We start from the raw sequence: 23213 nt of genomic DNA on the forward strand, positions 1-23213 counted from the left end.
CGTATATAGTGGGCCCTCTGTATTTTTAGTTGTTTCGCTTCGACCCGTTTTCCGGTCGTTCATTCGTGGATACTGCGCTCGAAGTCATAAATAATGACCCGCATGTGCGTGCCGCGCAACCGCAGCTTGGAAATGTGATCGGGCAGTCACGTGGTCTCGATAGGAAACCCGCCAAAAAGCAGCGGCGGAAGCGAGGAGGTCGAATAGGGCACGTCCGTGCATGCGCACCTGTTCGGAGCGGAAGTATGTCGTTTTTCAGGAACTGGTGTGTGCCACCGCACACCGTTGGATACACCGCTGGCAAATGATACGGGAAATGGGGGGGGGGGGGGGGGTTGACACTATACTTTCGGCGCATCGATGGTTACAGCGTTGTCTATTGGTTCATTCCCAACTTGCTTCGGTTAGCAGCAGTTACAGCTAATCATTTTGCATATGCAGTCGTCGTGTGGAAGATAGGGTTTTACGAATGATAACCGCTTAAAGAAACAGCCGAAATCGATCAGAATGTTGCGAAACTACAGAGAGGAGCCGAATGAATGGTTCTCTTGAAAGAAAAAAAAAACGAACTTTGCTATAGAATATAAAACGGAATCTCATGGCATGAATTCGTGCTTAGGACTGGGCACTGCTCACCGAAAAAAAAGAAAGAAAATTTTAAAAAAATGAACGAAGCGCACATGACGTGCACTGTCATTCGCACTTACTTCGTCCTTCGTCTTCTTTGAGTGCTGCACAGTATTAAGTATGAACTTAGGCAGGTGTGGGATCCGCCCTGAACTGTGGCCTTCAAACCAAGACGATTGATTTGATTGATTTGTGGGGTTTAACGTCCCCAAACCACCATATGATTATGAGAGACGCCGTAGTGGAGGGCTCCGGAAATTTTGACCACCTGGGGTTCTTTAACGTGCGCCCAAATCTGAGCACACGGGCCTACAACATATCCGCCTCCATCGGAAATGCAGCCGCCGCAGCCGGGATTTGAACCCGCGACCTGCGGGTCAGCAGCCGAGTACCTTAGCCACTAGACCACCGCGGCGGGGCTCAAACCAAGACGACCACTGGACCGATGCAGCCATGTAGAAAGTATGCGTGCATGTAGCTTGCCCTTTCTTTGTTCTGCCTTCTGCAGCGGTTGTGTTTGGCGCCTTCCTCAGAGTGTAGCGTATGCAACCGAGTTGCTTTTTGTGATCTCCATACCGCTTAATTTCTCTGTCATGGTTCGGGCGTCTTTCTATAATCGCCAATCCGAATACTTCCGAAATCGAATACGTTTTCAGCAAAAAAAAGTAAAAAAGAGCGTAAGGCAGAAGATTCGATATAGCTCTTTCTGTATACAGGGCATAATCAGTACGAGCACGAATGTACAACTTCAATACGTTCGTACGTCGTGTCAAGTATGCTGTACATGTAAGGCGCCCTTAAATGGCATGCATATGCGCCCTTCTAAATTGACCGTCGCACTTCCTGCGTCGTCCCTAATTGCCCGAAGGAAAAGGCCCGCACTATCTGATGGTCGCAGTGCTCCGGCGGCATTGTGGAATATACTTTGTGCCATTGTCTTCGCTTCTTCTCTGGGCGAACGCGACACGCCTCTTGTGTCCCGGATAAAGCTCGCAGCGGCCGCTGGCGGAGTGAAGGGCGGGATAGAGCAGACGTGTCGCTGGCTGGCTCCCCCCACCCCCACCCCCACCCCCATATTCTATCTCACCCCTCTCACCGCGCCCTTTCTCCTGCTACTGCGGTTCACGCGCCCGCTTTAGCCAAATTGCGACCGTGGCGCGATTCGTGGTCACGTCTTCCTGGCTCTTCTCCTTTGATGCTGACCCGAGGCTTATACACGAGCACAAATTCCGCGGTTTCCTGTATTTGCGCGAGACATCTTTTTTTTATTTTTCATTTTGAAGTCTTTTTACCTTTCGTTTTGCAGGATTTGTTGATTCCTCGTCTCTTTTTGTCGCTATTTGGAGATCATTTGTCGTTTTGTACGAGCGCGCATCAATTTGTGCTCGTGTCGTGTCGTTGTCGTGACCTGAGGGCCGGCTGCCACGTTCTCTGCGGTTGCTTCCGTTTGGGCGCATCTGTTTGTGCTGTTTCTTTTTGTTGCAGCTGTTGTTGTCTTGCATGTGGGTGCATGTGCATGTGAGCTTATGTCGCACACACGTTTGTGTGTGTATATGTGTGCGGCTGGGTGTGCTCGATAGCACATACTTTTAATTCTGTTGATATCACTCCTCTTTTTTTTTTGGAAGGGGGCAATTTAGTAAATGAGAAGGGTTGGGGAAAAATGATACCTTGCATAGCTTCGCTCTCTTGTTCTCTATTTTGCCCTGGACCATTCTGATAGCAGTGACGTAGATATATATATATATATATATGCTGACATGTAGCCATTTTCTGTGTTTTTTTTGTTTTGTGTATCCAAGCTCTTTGAATAAAAAAAAATTATCTCTACTTATTTGCACCAGTCGACTAAGCGAACGAAATTAATTGTGAGAACCATTGAAGTTTGTGAATCACCATGTTTTATTCTGCTTACAAAAAATAAAGCAGAAAAATAAAATGTGTAGGAAAGCCTTAGCTGTATTCCTCGCATTGTTACTCGGCACAAAAGCGATAGAGTATGCTGAGACAAACTTAAGATCGTGGTTGCCTACCGCTAAGTTCTACCTATACAAATAACGTGGGAAACACTACAGTGTATCTTTGACTGTTATCTCGATGTGTGAACACTGAACAAATACGAATGTAATCGGGAATCCCTACTGCTGCTTGCCTCATTAGCGTATCATCGTTTTGAAGTGAAAAAGGCGCGAATGATCATTATTGTTGATTAATCAGTCCAGTATTTCCAGTTTATCATTCGAGCACTCCTAAATTTACTTAAGATACTTGATATATATATATATATATATATATATATATATATATATATATATATATATATATATATATATATATATATATTGCTTAGCTTCGCGTGCTCATTATTTTTGTCGATTGTCTCGAATACTTAGTGGCGACGTTTGCAGGCACCATGTCACTCCCATCTCTGTGTAAAAGATCTCCGTGCCTAAATTTAATGGATTAGCGAACACACTTATCTTGTGTTTATCTTTGCTGCTTTTTCTCGAGGCACAATTATGTAAAAATAAAAGAAATAGCCATTCATGCGAACGGTCGAGTAAAACTAGAACTACTTCGGAATGAGCTATGAGCAATTGGTGCGGGGTCGGATCGAAACAATGACGCCTGAAAGATGTAATTTTTTTGTTATTTTTTTTCTTAGGAAGCAATATTTTAGCCAAGGCTGCTGCTTCTTTTCGATTCGCTACTGCGCCACAATCGGTTCAGTACGGCGGGGCAGTGCTCCTCTTTCCCCCTCATTATTATTGTCATTATGAATTCATTCCTGCGGGGCCGCGCGTTGGTCTCCCGTTTCTTTTCAAATTCGCGTCGAACCATTTTCGGCGTCTGCTAATGGGAAGAAGGGTGCCTTTCTTTTTTTTTTTTATGACGACTGGGTCGACGAAAGGTCAATAGTTCTTCGGTGGCTTTGTGCGAAGTGCATTAGATTTCTCCCAAGAGGTTATACGAAATTCGTCGGTCCTTTTCGCCGCTTTGAATCGGACTATACTTCTTTTCTTTCATTTTTTTTCTTTTTGTATAACTTGTCCCTGAGCTCTTTCGCTACCGTTCTTTCCTGCAAGTGTGCCCGTGTGGACCGTCCGCGGCGCTATTCTACGAGAATCGCGAATGTCGTCGCTTTCACTGAAGCCACGAAAAAGGGAGGGCCCTGGTAATTCCTTTGTTTGTTTGTTTTTTTTGTTGTTGTTGTCGACGTTCTCGATGGGGTTGTCACACATTGTCGTGTTTCAACCATTTCATTTCGCGCTCTTTGAGGCGATGTAACGTCTTTTGAAACGCATTCGTCGAACTTGTTACGCTACCCCCCCGAATCACTGTATGCTCTTTAGTTTGTGCTGTGCTATACTGTATAACGTGTCGTGCAACGTGGTAAATTCGTTTTCTTAGTTTTCGCACGAAATGTTTGATTACACCGGCTGAAACTGATCATTCCAGTCTCTTGGCAGGCAGAATTAGTTTCAATCTTGTGGATTCTGGTCTGAACTCTTTATATTCGTACCTTCTTTGGTTTCTATACAGCCCCCCCCCCCCAAAAAAAAAAAAAGCTACCGAAGTCAAGTCAAGTTTATTAAATAGTTCACTTGAGTTACATGGTTAGCGTTATTACAGCAGGAGGTCCCAAAGTTTCAGAGAAACTGACAGGGGGAGACCTCCTATGGCTACATGGATGGGGTAATTACAAAAAATACAGCAATAGTATAGGGACTTGTGAGTAATAATGAATAAGCTTGATTAACAATAAAAATACGATCAATATGGAACACAATACACAACAGTCTTTCGTGGTAGTGCATAGCTCTCTCGCGTTCCATCCAAGCGCGGAAAGGACGTTTTACTGATCGCGGCGCCGTAAATTTCTGGCACCGTGGACTCGGCGCAATGTACGGCCGCGTAATTTGTGGCGTTCTGCCGCTGCGCCGGAAGCATATCGGGCAGCGAGTCGGGGTACCACCGCGTTGAACGCTCGAGTCACTTCCCCATAAGTCTCCGTCTCTCCACAGTCGGCCCTTGGCTGTCCCTCTTTGCCGCAGAACCTCGGACATTTGTTGTCCCCAAGTTCAGTTTTAATATTTGTTAATAGTTTCAAGCACCTCTCTTTCCCGTACTGTAAGTCTGTCTTTATCAACTTTCCTTTCTTCCATCGTATAAATGATGAGAAGTTTTTTTTTTTTTGTATCGCATATCGTTATCTCCTTGCTCTTCTTCCCTGCATTGCAATTGTTCCTTTGGATCAGAGCCAATATGAATGGCTATGATTTAGTTCCATCTCGCTCTCTTCTTCCTCATTCACCGTTTTTTTTTTTCCCTTTCGTTCTTGAGAACTAATAGGCAGTGAGGCGGATTTCTCATTCCCTTCAGTCGTTTTCGTCCTCTCCCTCCATATTTTATTCTCTCTCCGCGGCCGCTAGAAAAACGAGTGGGACGCGTTCGCGGGATTCCGGCGCCGTGGCGCAACGCGCGGCATCTAATTACGCGCGGCTGACTTATGGCAATTAGACGCACACGGTCTCGCCCCGGTGGCCGCTGTTCTTGCTCGCATGGGCTGTTTAATTTGCGAACGCGGAAGTCGTTAAGCGGAGGGGAGTAATTCGAAATTATAAGGTGCCACTCTTTCGACTGTGTACCTACACGTGCGATCAGCTCGGGCTGTTTTATTTTCGATCAATTTTTTTTTGTTTCGCGCGTTTATGCAACCTTAAAATGAAATTACTCTTTTTTTCTTTTTTTGTAACCATGTTCGTTGGTTCAAAAATGCACGAATTAGGTTGCGTGAAAAATACGCCGAAAACACTCTTTCGCAAGCAGAGTGCTTCTTTGTATACATAGAAGAATCCACATGTGCCACTCATCAGTAACGTGATAGAATAAAACAGTAAAAATTGTCTTACGTTCCTCACGTGGGAGCGCCCAGTAGCGTTGCCATGAGGGGTGGAACTCATCAGTATACTTTCGATAAAGGTCTTACGCATTTCGTGTTTGTGTGTGTGTGTGTTGCGTGTGTGTGTGTGTGTCTGTGTGTGTGTGTGTGTGTGTGTGTGTGCGTGTGTGTGTGTGTGTGTGTGTGTGTGTACATAAGTAAAATTGACTGCTTTCATACATGTTTTTGCACAACTGACAGGGAGGGAGGGGGGTTGAACATTTGTTACATGAGTCGCGTGGCCGTTTAACTTAAATTACAGCTATATTTTGTATTAGTTTACCGGAGTGCAGAACTAATAGTGTTACTAAGGGTCTATTTTTAGCTTGTAGCATCGTTTTAAGTAACCATGGGGAAATAGGTCGATTATTCATTCAGAGAGGTTCCTTGCATTTTGCCAGAATTTCTCGTCGTGCAGCGCCGTGTCCCCGTTGTCAGATAGCGAGGACGATGATCATGGTTATTAAACGTTTATTAGCAATGATAAAATTGTGCAGATTACGTCGAGTTTGAATAGTCGGAAGCCCTTTTGCCCCTGATTATGCGGCGCAGGCCTCCCCAGCTTTTGGTCCAATGTTGGATACTGCAATTTCCACGCGTTAACATGAAACAGTCGGAGACGCTGATGGGCTGGTCTGACCGTTGTAATAAACATTCATAACTGATTCGAAGTGAAAACGAGACGGCTAGAAAATTTGCGCATAAGTGAGGTGAATCATCTTCTTACGCACTAAGATTCCGGGATTCGATGCGGCTGACAGGAAAATGAAGCTTCGCCTTAATTCTGAAGTCCGTACTGAATTGCTGTTTTGAGAAAGCCCGCTTGCGTTGTATATTCATGACCGCGTGCATACAAATTTGAAACACGTTAGATTTGCGAAGAAGTATTCGCTGTGTGTTTTTTGTACGCGGACCATGAAAAAATATTGTCTGCGATATAATGCATGCATCTGCAGGGGTTCGGCTTTTGTATATAGGCAGCAGCATTTCCAGCTCACAGGTGGATGTGCACTAGCCTGTACCGATGAGTGCGCCCTCTACAACTTATTCGACTTCTGAGTAGGTACGAGCCCTAAATGGAAATTCCGGCGTATCACTAACATCGTAAGCTGGAATTTCAGTGAACCCGCCGTCGGAGGGCATCTCGAACACATAGAGGCAATCGGCTGCTCTCGGCCGTTAAGGCATATGTATATATATATATATATATATATATATATATATATATATATATATATATATATATATATATATATATATATATATATATATATATATATATATATATATATATATATATAACCCGCCGTGAGCACGGCTGGTTATTTTTTCATCCACTTTTCTTTCTTCTTATTTACATTCCATTGGTTCTAATAACTGCCCCTGTACATTCCTTGGCATTACTGTCTGCTAGATCTCATGTATATATATATATATATATATATATATATATATATATATATATATATATATATATATATATATATATATATATATATATATATATAAAGAGGTGTATTGCCTTCTTGAAAGACATCGTTCGTTACGCCGGGTGCTTGTTGGCCATCATTCACACTTTCAGCAAGCAAGTGCCGCTTACTCGATTCGTACGGTTAGCGTAGTTAAGAAGTGAAACAAGGCTCATGTTATATATGGCTCATGCGCACGCTGATTTCCTAGCTGCTGCTTTTGTCTCTTGAGTTTCTTGACATCCTTTTCTATCCCGCTTTACCTGAGGTCCTTTTTCGTTGATTTTCTTGCGTATTTGTATTTCGTAGCTTCAGTACAACGCTGTTTGAAGGTTGGTGACGTGGTTCAACTGCCGTAGCCGTGAGCGGTTGTGTTCTCTCTCTCTCTCTCTTTCTGCGACAGAAAAATCTTTGCTTAATTGTTCAAGGTGAGGGCGTGTCGCAGTTCATTCCTTCCCACCTCCCTCAGTGTGGGCAACTAAGTGTGTGCTAGTAATTACAATCATCACCGGTTGCTTAGCTCTCCCGCTCGTATAACATATGCTTTTCGCCGCGAGAACAATTCGTGTCAATCATGGCTGTAAGCACAATCGCAATTGGCTATGCTTTCTTTCCGTTTTTCGACGCGCTCCTTGGCTCGTTTACCGCTTAATTTATAGCCTACAACGGAGCGCGCAGTTGACGTACCGGGCACAGTGGTGGCGCGTGTTTAATTAAACCGGTGCAGTCCGTGAAGAAGAGGGGGTGTGTCGCAGAGTTACGCAACTCGACGTGTAGTCCTCAGCCACGGTCGGCGTCGTCGTCGTCTATTGTGCTCTCTTGTATAGCATCGCGTTAGGGCACTGGTTTGCGCCCGGGTTGGCAGGCAGCGCTGGTTTTGGGGTGGCAGCAGCCCCTGCTGCATTGCGATGAGATGGCAGCGCGCGCAACGATGACAGGCCGATCGATCTTGCGTCTGGATGTGTGTCCCGCGAATGCGGCGCTGTCAAGGTGCGCGCGAGATGCGGTGAATGGCTGGCTGGACGAAGCAAGCTGGGCTATGCTCGGCTTTGGACGCGCTATTCGGCTGTTGCCGTTTTCTTTTGCTTCTTTTTGTTGTTGTTGAACGCGTCTTTTTTTGTTTATCCCGCGCTTTTACAAGCAACGAAAAGATGTGCTCACTTTCGCTGGTGTGCTGTTTGAGCTAGTTAGCTAATGGAGTTAACTCTTAATCAGGTTAAGTAAGACCGAAAGGAAACGCTGCTTCTATTTATTTATTTTTTCCCCTTATGGGTGCCAATATTCTTGCTTGCGCGGCCGGGAACACCTCGTGCTAAAGAATAACAACAGAGATGAAGATAAGGGAAGCGCACGCTAACAATTCCTAAAGAAAATGAAATGCGTCAGCCCGTTTTTAGTTAGCTTAGGAATGTGTTAAGAGCGCTTAAAATTAACATAGCTCACTCGGTTGATGCGCTTACGACCGCTTGGCTTGATAACAAGAGAGAGAGAGAGAGAAATGAAGTAAGTAAGAACAGCTGTTATCTTGGTCAAGTGCAGGGCGCCGCTTCTAGTGCTTTCCCGTATTTTGTTTTACGCATAAGATTGGTTAGCTGCGAGTTTCTGTTATGTCATCATGTTGCCCACTTACTACATTCTGCCCTCTTCACTGCTAACGGTCTGGGTTCCACAATGCCATTGTGTTCACATCCGTCGCTTTGTCTTTTGCATGTTGTCGCTAACGACGAGTTGTTTCGTTGTCAGTGAATCCGTGATACGTGACGTGCCTGTTTTTGACTTGTACACGCTTCACCAACAGCTCCTCTAGAAATATGTCCGCGGTGCCGCTCGCTTTCTCGTGGTAGCCGCCCTGCATTTAGATGTTGTTGGTTCCCGAGAAATGGCGCCACTTTCCACCTTGTTCCTTTCAAAGGGGACGAGGCGGTGTGGTATCGGAGGTGGTAGAGTGCGCATGCGCAAATGTATGTTGCAAGCGACCACCGCAAGAATCGCCGGCTACCACTCTCATTAGAAACGAGGAAGGAGGGAAAGGGTAGGGCAGCTGGTTTATGGCTCACGCGGCAGGCATCTTTCTAGAGGAGGCGTTGTCTCGGACTAGAGCCCTGAACTGGCTTTTTGCCTGACTGACTAACTGCTACTTACCAACGGTCCAGCCATATGGCGGCAATGAACTGAAAAATGTTGTGTTGTTTCTTGTGGGATGGCTCTCAGCATTCCGCGACTGCTCTTTTTAAATGTTTTCTTATACAAGAGAAATTAATGAAAACAGTGTCTTTTGCTTTCACTTGCTAACCCCTGTTCAACATATGCCATCTTGTGAGCTTTGTCGTGATCAAAATATATTGAAGACAAAAAGATTGAGAAAGGTGCAGAGGCCTGATTTTTTCAGATATGCTTGTTTTGGCCTACTCTGCGCCCTTTGCAGATGATTAAGGGGGTTCTTTTCACGACCAACTTAGCACACATATTTGTGGGACTCGTTTTTTATGGCACACGTAAAATCATCGTCGGTAACCCACCTGTTTGAATGGCACAGCAGCAGGTCGCACCATTAGTGAATTTTTGTTCAGGCCGACCTCTCTGCCTTTCTGTAAATAAACTTACCCGTTCCATCAAGACGAGATCATTTCATCGTAAAGATCAGTGTGTACTACGTTGCGAAGCTGCGTTGCAGACTGTCTCGTAAAAAGACAGAAGGCTATACGTTAGTAGGCTTTCCTTACTACCGTTGCAAAGCTGACGAGTACACACTGAGACTTCGCGTTCGAGGCTATGTGCTAACGTAAATCCTGCATTTCGCAAATTTTTCCGTGGCTAAGTATGTTCTTGTAACTAAGAGTGCTGCGCTGATGTTATTTGAGGTAACACGTGAGACCACCTTGACTTACTTCTGATTCTTCCCTGTCCTCTTCCAATAGAAATATCTCCTGGAACATGAGCAGCAAGGGGCGTCGCTAAAGAAGCTCCAGACTGCCGTGGACTACCAGACGGCCAAGTCGGAAGACATGGCTGACAAGGACCTCCGTTCCAGGGGTGAGTGCGTTCATAACGCTTTGTTCGTCCATGTGTGTTCGTCTGTCATAGCACCAGATCTAACTCTCAATCGGTACTTTAACGAGAACCTTTGCTGCTGTTTTGCAATTGTGACCCATAACGCTATACTGGTGAGTGGGAAGTGCGTAATAGCGTATCATCGAGAAAGGAATGGCGTCTAGTTTGCTGCCCTACACAATGTTTGGCACCGGACAGGACAGGACAAACAACTTTATTTGGTCCTGAGAGGCAAGGCAGTGGGCCAACTATGTAGGTCCCCACCCAGCCGTTGGCTAGTCCCATGTCGGAACAGGGAGGCCATGCCTCTCCGCTCGTTCACGGGCCCTCTGGACAGCCTGAAGCTGGACGTCTTGTCTGGGGTCTGTGATTGCTGTCGTCCAGTCTTCTTCTGTTTTAAAATCCTGTAACGCAGGGCACTGCCAGAGCATGTGACTCAAAGAGCAAAATTCACCACAATCTGGGCAAAGTGGATCAATATCCGGATGAAGCATGCTCAGAAAGCCCCTAGAGGGGTAAGACCCCGTCTGGAGCATGCGGAGCGTGCTTGCTTGTGATCTGTGGAGCTTATGATGGGGAAAGGGAAAAGTCTGTCGCTCTCCTCTGTAATGAGATGTTATCTCGTGAAAAGTAACGAGAGGATCACTGTGGACGAGCTCTCCCGAACCCACCCGAGAGACCACCCCGTCGCGGCTTGTGAAACCTCGCGCACAGTCGTGGGCTATCTCGTTTGGGTTCAGGTGACCCGGCAGTACGTCTGGTCCCATGTGAGCGGGAAACCAGACTATGTGATGAATAACATCTGAGGGGGGTTTGCTGTGGAGAATTCTGGCTGCCTCTGTGGCTATCAATCCCGATGCGAACGCCCTAACGGCCGCTCGGGAATCGGTGTACACCGTGGTGCGTTTCGTGTCCAGTAATGCCAGCGCTACAGCAGCCTGTTCTGCTACATCGACCAAGGAGGTCTTCACTGAAGCTGCCGAGACAAGTTCTCCCCTGTCATTGACTACTGCCACGGAAAACCCGCTGCCGTCGGCGTGGCGCGCCGCGTCCACAAATGTCTCTGTTCCGGAGAGGTTCTTTATGAAAGCCCTAGCCCTCGCCAACCTACGACCTTTATTGTGTTGGGGATGGATGTTTCGTGGAAGAGGGTCAACAATAAAGGAATTCCTTGTTTGATAATCAAGCTGCGTAGTTTCTCCCTGATTGAAGATAGGACGGAGGCCTGCCGCATCGAGCAGTTTTCTTCCTGTTTTGAAACTCGATAACCGAATTATTTGTGCTGACCTTTGCGCTTCAATTAATTCCGAAGTGGTGTTGTGCACTCCCAACTTCATGAGTTTTTCTGTGCTAGTCGTGATTGGGACGCCGAGCACCTTTTTGACACTTTTGCGCATGAGCGTGTCCAATTTATCCCTTTCCGTTTTGGTCCAATTGAGAGCCGCCACTATGTATATGATATGGCTCATGAGGAAAGCGTGGTGGGCCCTAAGGAGGATATCCTCGCCTATGCCGCCCTTCTTGTTGGACACCCGCATAATTAATCTCAGAATGTTCTCTGTTTTTGTGGTGAGATGGGCTATAGTCTTTGCGTTGCATCCCTTAGAGTCTAATAAAAGCCCCAGAATTTTCATAGAATTGACTCTAGGAATTGTGCGACCATCCTTGGTGCAAACGCTAATGGGCACCTGATCGAGAGGGGTGAGTCCCCTAACACCTCGTCTAGCCTGTCTGTACAGCAGGAGTTCCGACTTTTCCGGCGAAAGCGCCAGTCCCGTACCTTCCAGGAAAGACTCTGTAACGTCCAGAGCCTCCTGTAGAGCTTGTTCAACCGCCGCCTCCGATCCTCCGGGACACCAGATTGTAATGTCGTCAGCATATAAAGCGTGTCCGACATTAGGAACTTTAGAAAGGCTTGCCGACAGCTTGCGCATGGCTATGTTGAATAGAAGGGGGGAGATAACTGCCCCTTGGGGAGTACCCCTTCGTCCGAGTTTGAAAGGCTCCGAGACTGATTGTCCCAGTTTTATTGCCGCCGTCCGACTCTCGAGGAAAGATTCAACGAAGGAGAAGAATTTAACTCCCAGGTTCAAAGCCGATATCTCCTTAAGAATATAGTCGTGTTTGACAGTATCGAATGCTTTAGTGAGGTCCAGTGCGAGGACCCCTTTTACATCTTTGCTTGGAAAGTCAATTATTTGTGTTTTGAGGAGGAGCATGACATCTTGCGTGGAAAGTGAGGGCCTGAAACCTACCATATTATATGGAAATAGGTCATTCCTCTCGATGTAGCGCGATATCCTGTTGTGTACTGCATGTTCTGCTACTTTGCTAAGGCAAGAAGTAAGGGAGATCGGGCGGAGGTGATCTAAGCTGGGTGATTTACCTGGCTTGGGGATTAAGACCACTGTGGCCCTCTTCCAAGTTTCTGGTACGACGCCCTCCTCCCATACCCTGTTTATCTCCTTCACTAAGGCCTGAATGGCTTTATCATCCAAATTTCTTAAGAGCCGATTCGTAACTCCATCGGGACCTGGGGCAGACCTTCCGTTTAGGCTATGGAGCACTTCCCTGATCTCAGCTTCCGAGAAGGGAGCGTCCAACTCTGGGGAAGGCACACCCTCATACCGGTGGGGGACAGAAGTTGAGCTCTGGCTAAGCGGGAGGTACTTGTTGGCAAGTATCTGAAATTGGGAAGCTTCTGAGATGCCTGCCATTTTCTCCTTATTAATAAGTCGGTCTATGGCTAGTTTCTGATTGCCTTTGGATTGTCCATCATCTAGGAGGTGTTTGAAGAGGGTCCATTTGCCTCCTTTGCGCATTTTCCCGTCCGCAGCCGAGCAGGCGTCCCTCCATTGTTGTTTATGGAGTTCGGAGCAGTGCTCCTCAATATGCCGATTGAGCTCCGCAACCTTTTTCCGTAGCCTGCGATTTAGCCTTTGTTTTTTCCATCTCGCGATGAGAGAGCGTTTGGCGTCCAGGAGGTGCGCTAACCTTGCATCCATCCCCGGAGCATCAAATTCTGTTACTATTTCTTTGGTGGCCTTCTCGACATCCTTCTGGATTTGTACAAGAAGTTCACTGAAGGTGTCATGTACTGACTCATCTTCACCTCTGATTTGCCTAAAAAGGTCCCAGTCTGTATATTTATAGGTTCTTGGGGGTGGTGCTCTAATTTCCATCCGGAGTTCTATGATGCTGTGGTCGCTTCCCAAGTTCTCCTGTAAGTTGGACCACTCGACCACCGCATTTCTAGTGAAGCTGAGATCAGGCATCGTGTCCCTGGCGACCGAGTTTCCCAGCCTCGTGGGAAAACGCGGGTCGGAGATAAGCGTTAGGTTTAAGTCTATACTGGCTGCAACTAGATTGGCCCCTTTCTTTGTCCTCGTAACATAGCCCCAAGACGGATGGGGAGCGTTGAAATCCCCAGCTACTATTAAAGGGTGCGATCTGGCGGCAGTTGCGACCCTATGAAGGAGTGAGCGGATATTATGTTTATAAGCCGAAGGAGGGCTATACAGGTTAAAAACGAATATGTTGCTTCGGATTTTGCCGTTGGGGATGATTTCAATTAATTGTGCCTCGAGACCGGATCTCTTATCCGAGTCGCAAATTTTGACTTCGTGCTGCTCAAAGGAGGTATCTTTCCTGACCAACGTGGCGATACCTCTGCCATTTGCGCCTTTTTGGCTAATCGAACGGTAGCCCGAGAGGACTACCTTCTCGCTAAGTGTTTCCTGCAAGAGCAGGACGTGCGGCATTGACGCCTGTGCTTTGATGAGCTGCAGTAGAGCAGCTTTACGCCTTAAGAAACTTGCGCAATTCCACTGCCAGATAGTTATGTTTCCGGTTTGGCCCGCCATTTTGAATATTATTGAAGGAACATAGCCTGCGGCGAACTCGTAGCGTCCGAATCCTGCTGCACTATCTTGGCTTTTGCAATCGTACCAGTGTTGGTCGTCTTGAGTTTGCTAGAATCAATCATTTTCATTTTAGATTCGAGGATTCCTACTCGACGTGTCAGGTGGGAGACGCTCCCGTCCATACGTTCGATTGTGCTAGATTGAATGGCTAAGGCCTCTCTCACCTGCTTGAGCGATTCCTCAATCGCCGTTAAAGACGCGAGTACATTTTTCTCAGGGACCTGAGCGGGGGACTCGTCACTTTGCATTGCCACGCTTTCCGCGATCGCGGGGGGCGAAACGGCCTTGCGCTTATTCGACCCTCCTGCTTGAATCGGTATGGGTGTGGCTACTTCACGGGGTTCACGCGAGTTGCGGAAGAGCTCGAACTCGGCCCTCAGCGTTCGTAGTGCTTCTTTAAGTTCTGCATTTTCTTTTTTAAGCATTGAAATCTCTGATTGTTCTCTTTTTTGCTCTGGTAAAATGCCCTGCGTTACCTTTTGGCCGCTTGGGATGTTCGTCCTGGCCTTGTCCGCCCAAGACATTCGCTTCTGAACGCGGCCCTTGGAACCCGATCGTCCTCTCGAACGGGAGCGACTGCTGCCCTTGTCACGCCCTCTGGAGCGAGAGCGTGATTTGCTGCCGGAGCGTCCTCTGGAGCGGGAGCGTCCTCTAGATGCCGATCTGCTGCGGTGAGCGCTGGAGAATGATTCTTCTTCGCCTTCAGCTGTGTCGGAGCCACGCCGCGCGCGCCTACGGCGGCGCCGCCGCCTTTGGCGCACGATGTAGGGCACCTGGAAGCGCTTGCTGCACTTGCGGTCCGCCGTTGGGTGCGCTCCGCCACAGATGGCACACGTGGGATCACACTGATGATCCGGTGATGGTGACTGCATGCCGCATCCGCGGCATTTCTTCTGTTCATCGCCCTTGGGGCAAACATCGGACCTGTGGCCCAAATCACCACATGCATAGCACACGTCCACTTGCCTGCGATACAAGGAACAAGGGTATCGAACACCATCACACACGACGTGCTGGGGGACCTTTTGTCCGTCAAACAACACGATCACTGTTGGTGTCTTCTTGATTCTTCGAACCCCCAGAGCGTCAGGGTTCCTCCGGTTGACGATCATCTCTGTCAGTTCTGCGTCACTGAGATCCACATTGATTCCACGGATCACTCCTTTACATGTGTTGTCAGACGCAGCCACGTAAGCCGCCAAGCCTATGACAGTTGAGCCCATACTTATTTCTTGGACCCTGGCGTAGGCGCGCGCATTCGCCTCGAACGGCGTGGCAACGACGAAAATGTTCTGGAAGGGGTTCGTGCACAGCGTGTCGTCGAACACCTGCTCTGCTGTTAGGGAAGCCGCCTTTGCGAGCGAGCGCTTGAAGATAAGAAGGTCTGTCTTCTTGACATCCATCCCTCCACGTGGCCGTATAATGGTCTTAAAGTGATCCCTGGGAAGGTTTGGGATCCTGGAAGCTTTCACAACACGCCTCAACACGTTCTGTGAGGCGGCAGTGCGGGAGCCGCCTTTACCGCTTCCTGTCGCTGACGTGGGCGCATTACCAGCGTTACAATCCGCCCGCTCGGCAAGTTTCTTCTTCTTGCTGGCTACTTCAATCCATCCCGCGCACTCCGCTTCTTCCGGATTGATGTCCATGCCTTCTACAACCGACACATTGGGGTTGGAGGCCATTCTTCAGCTCGACGACGCGTTAGGCGTCGTCGCGACGCTGTTGCAGCGCCCGAGAAACGCGTCGACGCGCGAGGCGTCTGCGTGGCGTGGGTAAAAGTCCTGGGGATGTCCAAAAATTTCACCCACCGGTAAGATGTTGGTATCTGCTGGTTCACTACAACAAACGGCGTCGAATGATGCACAGTTCTTGCTAGTTGAGGCAAAAAATCCGTGCTAGAACACTTGAACAATCGGGAGCCGACGTGTTCGCACATCCGCACTGGACGAGCGCCCCCTGGTGATCTCTCTTGGCACCGGATATACATTGGAAAATAGATGGGGGCGGGAGACAAGAAAGCAGAGTGCAGTAAAACTGTCGCTTTATCAGAACGAGTGTGCATATTGACATCACAGTTACTTACTAAGGCCTGCACTCGGCTACTGACCCGCAGGTCGCGGGTTCAAATCCCGGCTGTGGCGGCTGCATTTCCGATGGAGGCGGAAATGTTGTAGGCCCGTGTGCTCAGATTTGGGTGCACGTTAAAGAACCCCAGGTGGTCAAAATTTCCGGAGCCCTCCACTACGGCGTCTCTCATAATCATATAGTGGTTTTGGGAGGTTACACCCCACATATCAATCAATCAACTAAGGCCTGCAGAAATAGGTTTCTGAGGTTCGGGTATGCATGGCACGGCACTGGGCATCGCATTGACAGACGTAAGTGAACATTTTCCGGTGGACGCTACTCTTACGAAAGTCTCGCTTTCCGAGCTCCCTATACGTCGGTACATTTCGCAAATCGGCTGTAATGCAAATCTGGCAGCATTTATTTTATTCATGACCATAGGTCAGTGAGCCCTGAGCGCAAAATATGTTTGCTGAGTGAGTCTGATTGAGATCCACATTTTTTTTTTTTTGCCGACCTGTGCGCACGATTGATCCTTCAACGATTGGAGCCGGCAGCCGTTCGTTACCAATCAATCAATCAGTTTATTATCATGTCATAAAAGGATGTTACAGGGAGTAAAATATGCAGAAGAGGGTCCCAAAGTACAAGACTGCAACGGAACCCTCGCTACCTTTAGGTAATAGCTCACGTTACAAGGATACATTAAAAAACATAACTTCATGCTCCTATTCTTTTCAACCGCAGAATTAAATCACAAAACCGGGCAGTAATACACGTGATGATGTTCTAACGTACTCATACAACGCCGATCGTATGTCTTGTGTCTTGCGTATCTTTAGTAAAGAAAACATAAGTAATTGGCTGTCATGTAAAAATCGTTACCCACTCATGTGACCAAAGCTGTGTTCAGGTGGTAAACCAACGAAAAGAACGAGAAATGAAAAAATGGACGCGTGCCTTCTTACTGCAGCGCTTTCTGTTGGCAGAAAGTGCGTTCAGCCAAAAAGTAGCTCTTGGTCTCTCCTGCACTCGAGAGGCTGCTAAAACGCATTTGTTTTTTCTTCAAAAAAACTCTGCTTCTGCATTCGCTCGAGGTAGCGCGACGCTTTGAAATACGCGACCTTCTTTCCGGAATAAATGATTTTACCACCACCACCACCCACTGCAGTGCTTTCATTGTAACGGGGAACTTAAGCAAATGTTATTTGCTTAAAGCGTTGGCTTTCTTTTCCCGAAGAAGTGCACATAGATTTTTTTTCTTCTCTTCTTACGCAATGAGCCTAGCGTCTGCGTTCCGTTTTATGAATGTGCGTTCTGCCTCTCAAGTCAAGAGGTCGGGGTGAATTTGAATCCCGCTTTGTTCCTTTTATGTATCGACTAAAAAAACCGAATATGCCCTATTTAAGTTTCTGGCCTTTTGTCGTTTGCTGTTTTCCTTGTTTCTGTTTTTTTTTCTGCACTCGCCTGTCTGCGCAAAGCTGGCCCCATAACAGGGCAGAGAGTATCAGTATACGCAAAAAAAAAAAAAAAAATGCCTGAGCGGTCTTCTTTAAATAGTTTTGTTTGTACGCTGCGCTTGTCATCGCGAACCCGGCGTTGTGGGCTTGCGATGCATTAAAAAAAAGGAGAAAAAGAGAACGGTGATCCCCTAAATTTGGAGTGTCGGGTAATTGCTCGCTGAACGGACATGTTGGACACTCTAAGCAGGCATAATGTATAAATGAAAATAAAAATTTAGTTCTCAGAAGCTAGCGAAAGGGAAACTGTTAGGACCAATATAAATTGGCCGATTAACGTTGTCAGATTTTTTTTTTCTCCGCGTGGCTTAAGTGCATGGGTGTCAACGATGGAATTTGAACGTGAGTGAGTATAGAACTTTTACGTTAGAACGTTACGCTCTTTTTGTTTTTGTTTTGACGCCTTAGTCGTGCCCATTTCGTTCGTGTTCAGACTCTGCTCGCGTCGAGGACCGGGAAGGAACAGGCATCCTAATTTATTTTTCTTCTTTCAAATGCGACACCGTTGCCTGTCCGTCTCAGACGACTTGTGGCAATTCGTCTGAACGCATTGGGATACGCCCTCGAAAAGAAAATGAAGCGAAATATGTCAAGAAAGAAAGATTCATAGATGAGTTAGTATGTTTATTTATAGATTGCTTTACCGGTAAGCATATCAATAAATCAATTAAGCTCGTCATTGAAGGTTCGATTCCCGGCCACTGCGGCCGCATTCCGATAGGGGCGAGAGAGAGAAGCAAGAAAAGGCAGGGAGGTTCACAAGAGGTACGTCCGGTTTGCTACCCTGCACTGGAGGAGAGTAACAAAGGGCGTTGTGTCAAGCCATACAGGATATCTTAGTTTGGACGTGCGCATGTGAACTTATTTTGCTAATTCGACCTTGTTCTCGATTTCTTGTATACTAGTGAACTTATTTTTTTGAACTTGTGCTTGCCTACATGATACTCATGTGGTGTTCGACTGTTCTGAATTTGCACATCTTGTGTTCGGCTGCGTAACGCTTTGCGCTCTTCTTATGATTATCCTTTATTGCATAGTTCATCTGCTAACTGAGGAATAACCGGTGCCAACATAGTGGCACCAATCTCTGCTTTCCATTACTTCAACAAAAAACAAAATCTGTTGGTCACCGAGACATGTTCAGAGACAAGTACGTCATTGGTGCTTTTGTTGCAGCGTCTTGCGCATTCGAGGTGCACGTTCGAGGTCCTCGAATTTCGGCTAAGTGCAAATAATACTCATGTGCCAAATGGGGGCGCACCTTAAAAAACTTTAGCGGGTGGAAATTAGTCTGCCGCCCCCCCCCCCTTTGCTTCTTATAATAATATCATAGTCATGGCGCAAAGAACAGCAGTCGGAGATGTGGTAGTGATTGAGCCATTCAAACCTAAGCTTACGATTGGTAACCAAGGTCGTAGATGGTCGTTAACAATAAGATCTAGACAAATATATACACCTTTTCTCCTTGCACGGCACGTGCAAGTGTGGCACAGTTGGAAGCACTCGCTCGCGGAACCGTCTTGTGTTCGGGCCGTCACGTCTCCTTGGTGCTATAGTGAACTAGAATATGATCATATTCTAGTTCACTACAGCACCAAGTTTCGATAATGGTATCATTACCAAACTTAATATGGCATAACATGACTGTATGGAGAACATATTCGACTAGTCATAACACGAAAATCATGACATATATGTCATAAATGTCATCATTTACAATTCATGGGCAGATATTGGGGTTTCGTTCACATGGCATGTTGCAAAACTGGAATGGCATGACATGATTGCATAGCAAACACAAGCGACAGACCCTAACTTGAAAATTATGGCATGCGTGTCATGTAACAACATGACTACGTTCCACGCTCATGATGCGCTCGCGGGGCCGCTTCGCTAGCGTCACATATACCAAATTTGGTATTGCGGTACGTGAATGAATGAGGAAGGTATGCAACTGATGCAAACATGATACTCATGATATGCGTGTCATGTAAGAACATGACAACATACCACGCTCATATCGGGCTCGCGGGAGTTTCGCTAGTTCCACATATACTAAATATGGTATCGCGTGACGTGAATAGATGACGAAGGTAAACGACACATCGAAACATGACAATCACGACACGGAAGTCATGCACGGCATCATTTACCTCCGTCTCGTAACGTTGAGCTGATTTTAAAGTGGCATATCAACTTTTCTCATTCGTGCTTCGCACATCATCGATTCCCACTGTACGTGGGTTCTGCCAATTTTTTCTTATGGAATTGCTGCGCAGTGCGCCAGCTTCTCGTCCGCCTTACTCGGTCGAGGCCGAATTTTCGGAGAGGCCCTGACTCGGGTTCGAAGGCTGAACACTGACGTGTTCCCGGCTTCTGGCGAAGACCTGAAATACCTTTTTTTTTTTCTTTCTTCCCGCGTTCTTTTCTCTCCCCGAGAAGCACTATCGAATTCTCGCTCGAGCTGCTTCCATCTCGTTCGTGCCTGCCTTGTTTGCTCTTGCCCCCTCGTGTCTGCGGCGTCGCTTGTACCGTGCCTCGGCCGATTCCGCGTTGTTTGTGCGTTTGATCGACCCTCTTCTGTGCAGTTTCTGTTTGCTCGTGCCTCTTTATACGTTTCCTGCCACACCTGGGGAGGGAGACGGCCGCGACGCAATTAACGAGAGCCTGCGTCGGTCGTAAAGAAAATGGCGCCGAGGCACGCGTCGTTAGCGCCGGGTAACTGCGAGGTTATGAAGAGCGGCAAAAGGGCGAGCAGTAGCTTCCCGGACGGCTCTTCCACTCACTTCGCTGCTTGCGTTTCTTTTTTGCTTGTCATTCCCTAGACTGCACAGTTTATCCTTTCTTTTAATACATTTTATTTATTTCTCTCTTTCTCTCTCTCTCTTACCGGTGAGAAACGCGCCGACAAGCTCTGCAGGAGTCGTTGCTCAGCTAGCTCTCAACCAGAGCCCTTCAAGGCATAATTGAGAAGGCAAACGCGCGGAAAAAAGAAAAGAGTGGGGGCATGGTATGTATATACCGGCGCGCGGGAAAATGCCTTAATTATTATCTCGCGCATAGTTTCTCGAGAAGGCGATGATACGCGCTTTCGTTCGCTGCATGGATAGGTCGCGATGTCATATTTGGCCTTGCCATCCCGCGCGAGCTCCCGTATTTGTATAGGGTTAAATACTGGAGTTTATACCGACGGCGTGTGTGACCGGGGCGTCGAATGATGATCCGAATTTCTCCGAATCGTTATTGACTCTCGCTTTTTCGAGTGATATCTGAAGGGGCCTGTTTGTATTTAGGTTAGATGCAAGAAGGGTTAAGTAGCTATGCGATATTATTTTGGCTGGCTGTCAGGAAAGACGTTCAAGTGATTTAAAGAGAGCGACATTAAAGCGCTAATACGAATAATTGCACATTTTGAATGAATAAAAGGATATTCAGGGCATGTGAAGGATGCAGGTTCGCTCCCTGCCAGCTTCAAGTTGTATTTTCGTCCACTTACGTTGTTCATATATATATATATATATATATATATATATATATATATATATATATATATATATATATATATATATATATATATATATATATATATATATACACGCGGTAGAAAAAGAGGCCGACAAACGTCCGAAAACACAAGTTTCACTAACGTTACGGCAGGTGGGCCTGCTTTCTATCTATCTATCTATCTATCTATCTATCTATCTATCTATCTTCTCATTTTCGCGCATTCTTTGGGAATGCGAGAAAAACCCTCCTCCAATGACAATACTGCTAGCTTACGTCCACGTGAGGCGTCGAAGTTACTCCGGTCGGTAGCTGACTATACTTTATTCAGCTATAAGTGATAAACTAGGCCCCGACGGCCGTGGCATGCTGCTGACCATCGCCCTTGGAACCACCGACAGGTTAATTTCAACGGTCGTGAATGAAAATGCTTTTCTCTCTCTCTCTATTCCAATCTTGCTTCACCCGATAATTTGCGTTCTCTTTCATCAGGGGGATTCGCCTCCCACGCGCTAACACCCTGTCTATGGCGCCCGCCTTCGTTGCGTGCGAGCTCTAGCTCTCACTGGCACGCGTGAAATACGGGTGCCATAGTTTACGACCAGAAAGAGTACCATTGCCTTTCCAGTCTTCCTCGAGCAGCTACAGCGTGTGATCTCGCACCCTGACATTAGGGTGCGCACGCCGCTTCTCAAAAATAAAAAAAAAGGCGGGGGGAGGGGGGGGTGCTTAGTGGGCGGGTGTGAAATCTCTGCAGCGCTCTCGTATCCTCGGGGATGGTGTCCGACGCGGCGCCGCCGCCGACAGCTTCTGCGCCGCGCCGGCCGTTGAAACCGAAAACTGGATCATCGCTTTCTTCCCGAGAAAGATATATAAATGGCGACGAAAAAAAAAAACGAAATATTTCGCATTACGTTTGAAACGAAAATCGGAACTGGAAGAAGGTTAAAGGCAATGCGTTTTGACACGAGGCTCCACAACAGAGAACAAAAGAAAAGATCAGAGAGAAAAAAAAAGAAAAATGAACTTGCAGCTATTACACCCATGTCTGCCCACCGAGAATACATCTCTGAAGCGTTCGCTTTCTCTCTGAGACAGTGGAAAGTGGCTTTTCAATGCCTGGACGACCACGCAGAAAATAAGAGGGTAGGAGCTAAGAGAAGAAAAACAAAGTTGAGAAAAAGGCGGAAAAGCGAACGAAAGTTGAGCTCGAGGTATACGTATAGAAAAAGGGCCGTGGTTGAAGGATGCCGTGCACTAAAAAGGAGTTCGGGAAAAGTCGCGGCGGCGGAAGCGGTGCAGAAAGCGTGCGCGCAGCAGGTGGAAAAAGTTACGTATCGCTGAACGTGGAAAAATAAAAAAATAAAACGAAAGTAACCACCGAATGCAGGTCCTTCGTCTACGTTATACTTACTACGTATTATTACTAAGTCTTTGTTCTATCTCTCGTGCCTTTTTTTTCGGACTCAGTTTTCTCCTGACATCGCTGCTCGTGGGGCGGATTTGCGAGACGCCCTATTCTCCTTTTTTTCCCCCTTCGTTCTCTCTTTTTCTGTCTGTGCGTTATGCCAGCCTTGTGTTTTCTTAACTCTCTTACCTTTTTCATCTTCTTTCTTATTTGCATTTTGGAAAAAATTTAGAATGGGCTCGGTGTTTCGCAACTCTCTCATTCCCCCACCCCGATCGGCCTCTCCCCGTATTCCGCTTTACAGATAGTTTCGCTTTTTCCTTCGAGAGAAAAAAAAAAACTATTGTTCGATCCCCGTTCTCGGTATTTTGTGTCACTTTTATTTCCGACAGAATGTACGTATATTTCTCATTCCTTCGGTTTCTTTTTTTTTCTGTTTGTGTTTCGAACGCAGGTGCGTTATGTGCGGGCTTCGGTTCCGCCTTATCTTACTTTGTACGCTCGCAACTGTTCGAATTTTCGGCTCTGGTACCTTTGTTACCATCCAGGGAGCGCTGACGGTTATTGTTTCCTTCGGGCTTTGCCCTAAAATTGAAAAGTTCGCTTTCCTGTCTGTCGTCGGCCTCGAGAAGAGAGCCTCAGCGCGTGCGTATGCAGAACTCCTCCTTCCCGCCCCCTTTTATTCGCGCAGTGCCCGAGTGT

General features: G+C 47.0%; 1 protein-coding gene across 9 annotated transcripts in view; it reads left to right on the forward strand.

The window, feature by feature from the left end:
• The window catches only part of Dys (Dystrophin), a 462180-nt gene that overhangs the window by 301567 nt on the left and 137400 nt on the right, over positions 1–23213 (forward strand). For all 9 annotated transcript variants that reach the window (XM_075894910.1, XM_075894913.1, XM_075894908.1 and 6 more), the window contains one exon: positions 9957–10071. In XM_075894910.1, coding sequence (XP_075751025.1) covers positions 9957–10071 — 115 coding nt within the window. The remainder of the gene's footprint in view (positions 1–9956; positions 10072–23213) is intronic.

This window comes from Rhipicephalus microplus, chromosome 5 (assembly GCF_043290135.1).
Source record: "Rhipicephalus microplus isolate Deutch F79 chromosome 5, USDA_Rmic, whole genome shotgun sequence".
Taxonomy (NCBI): domain Eukaryota; kingdom Metazoa; phylum Arthropoda; class Arachnida; order Ixodida; family Ixodidae; genus Rhipicephalus; species Rhipicephalus microplus.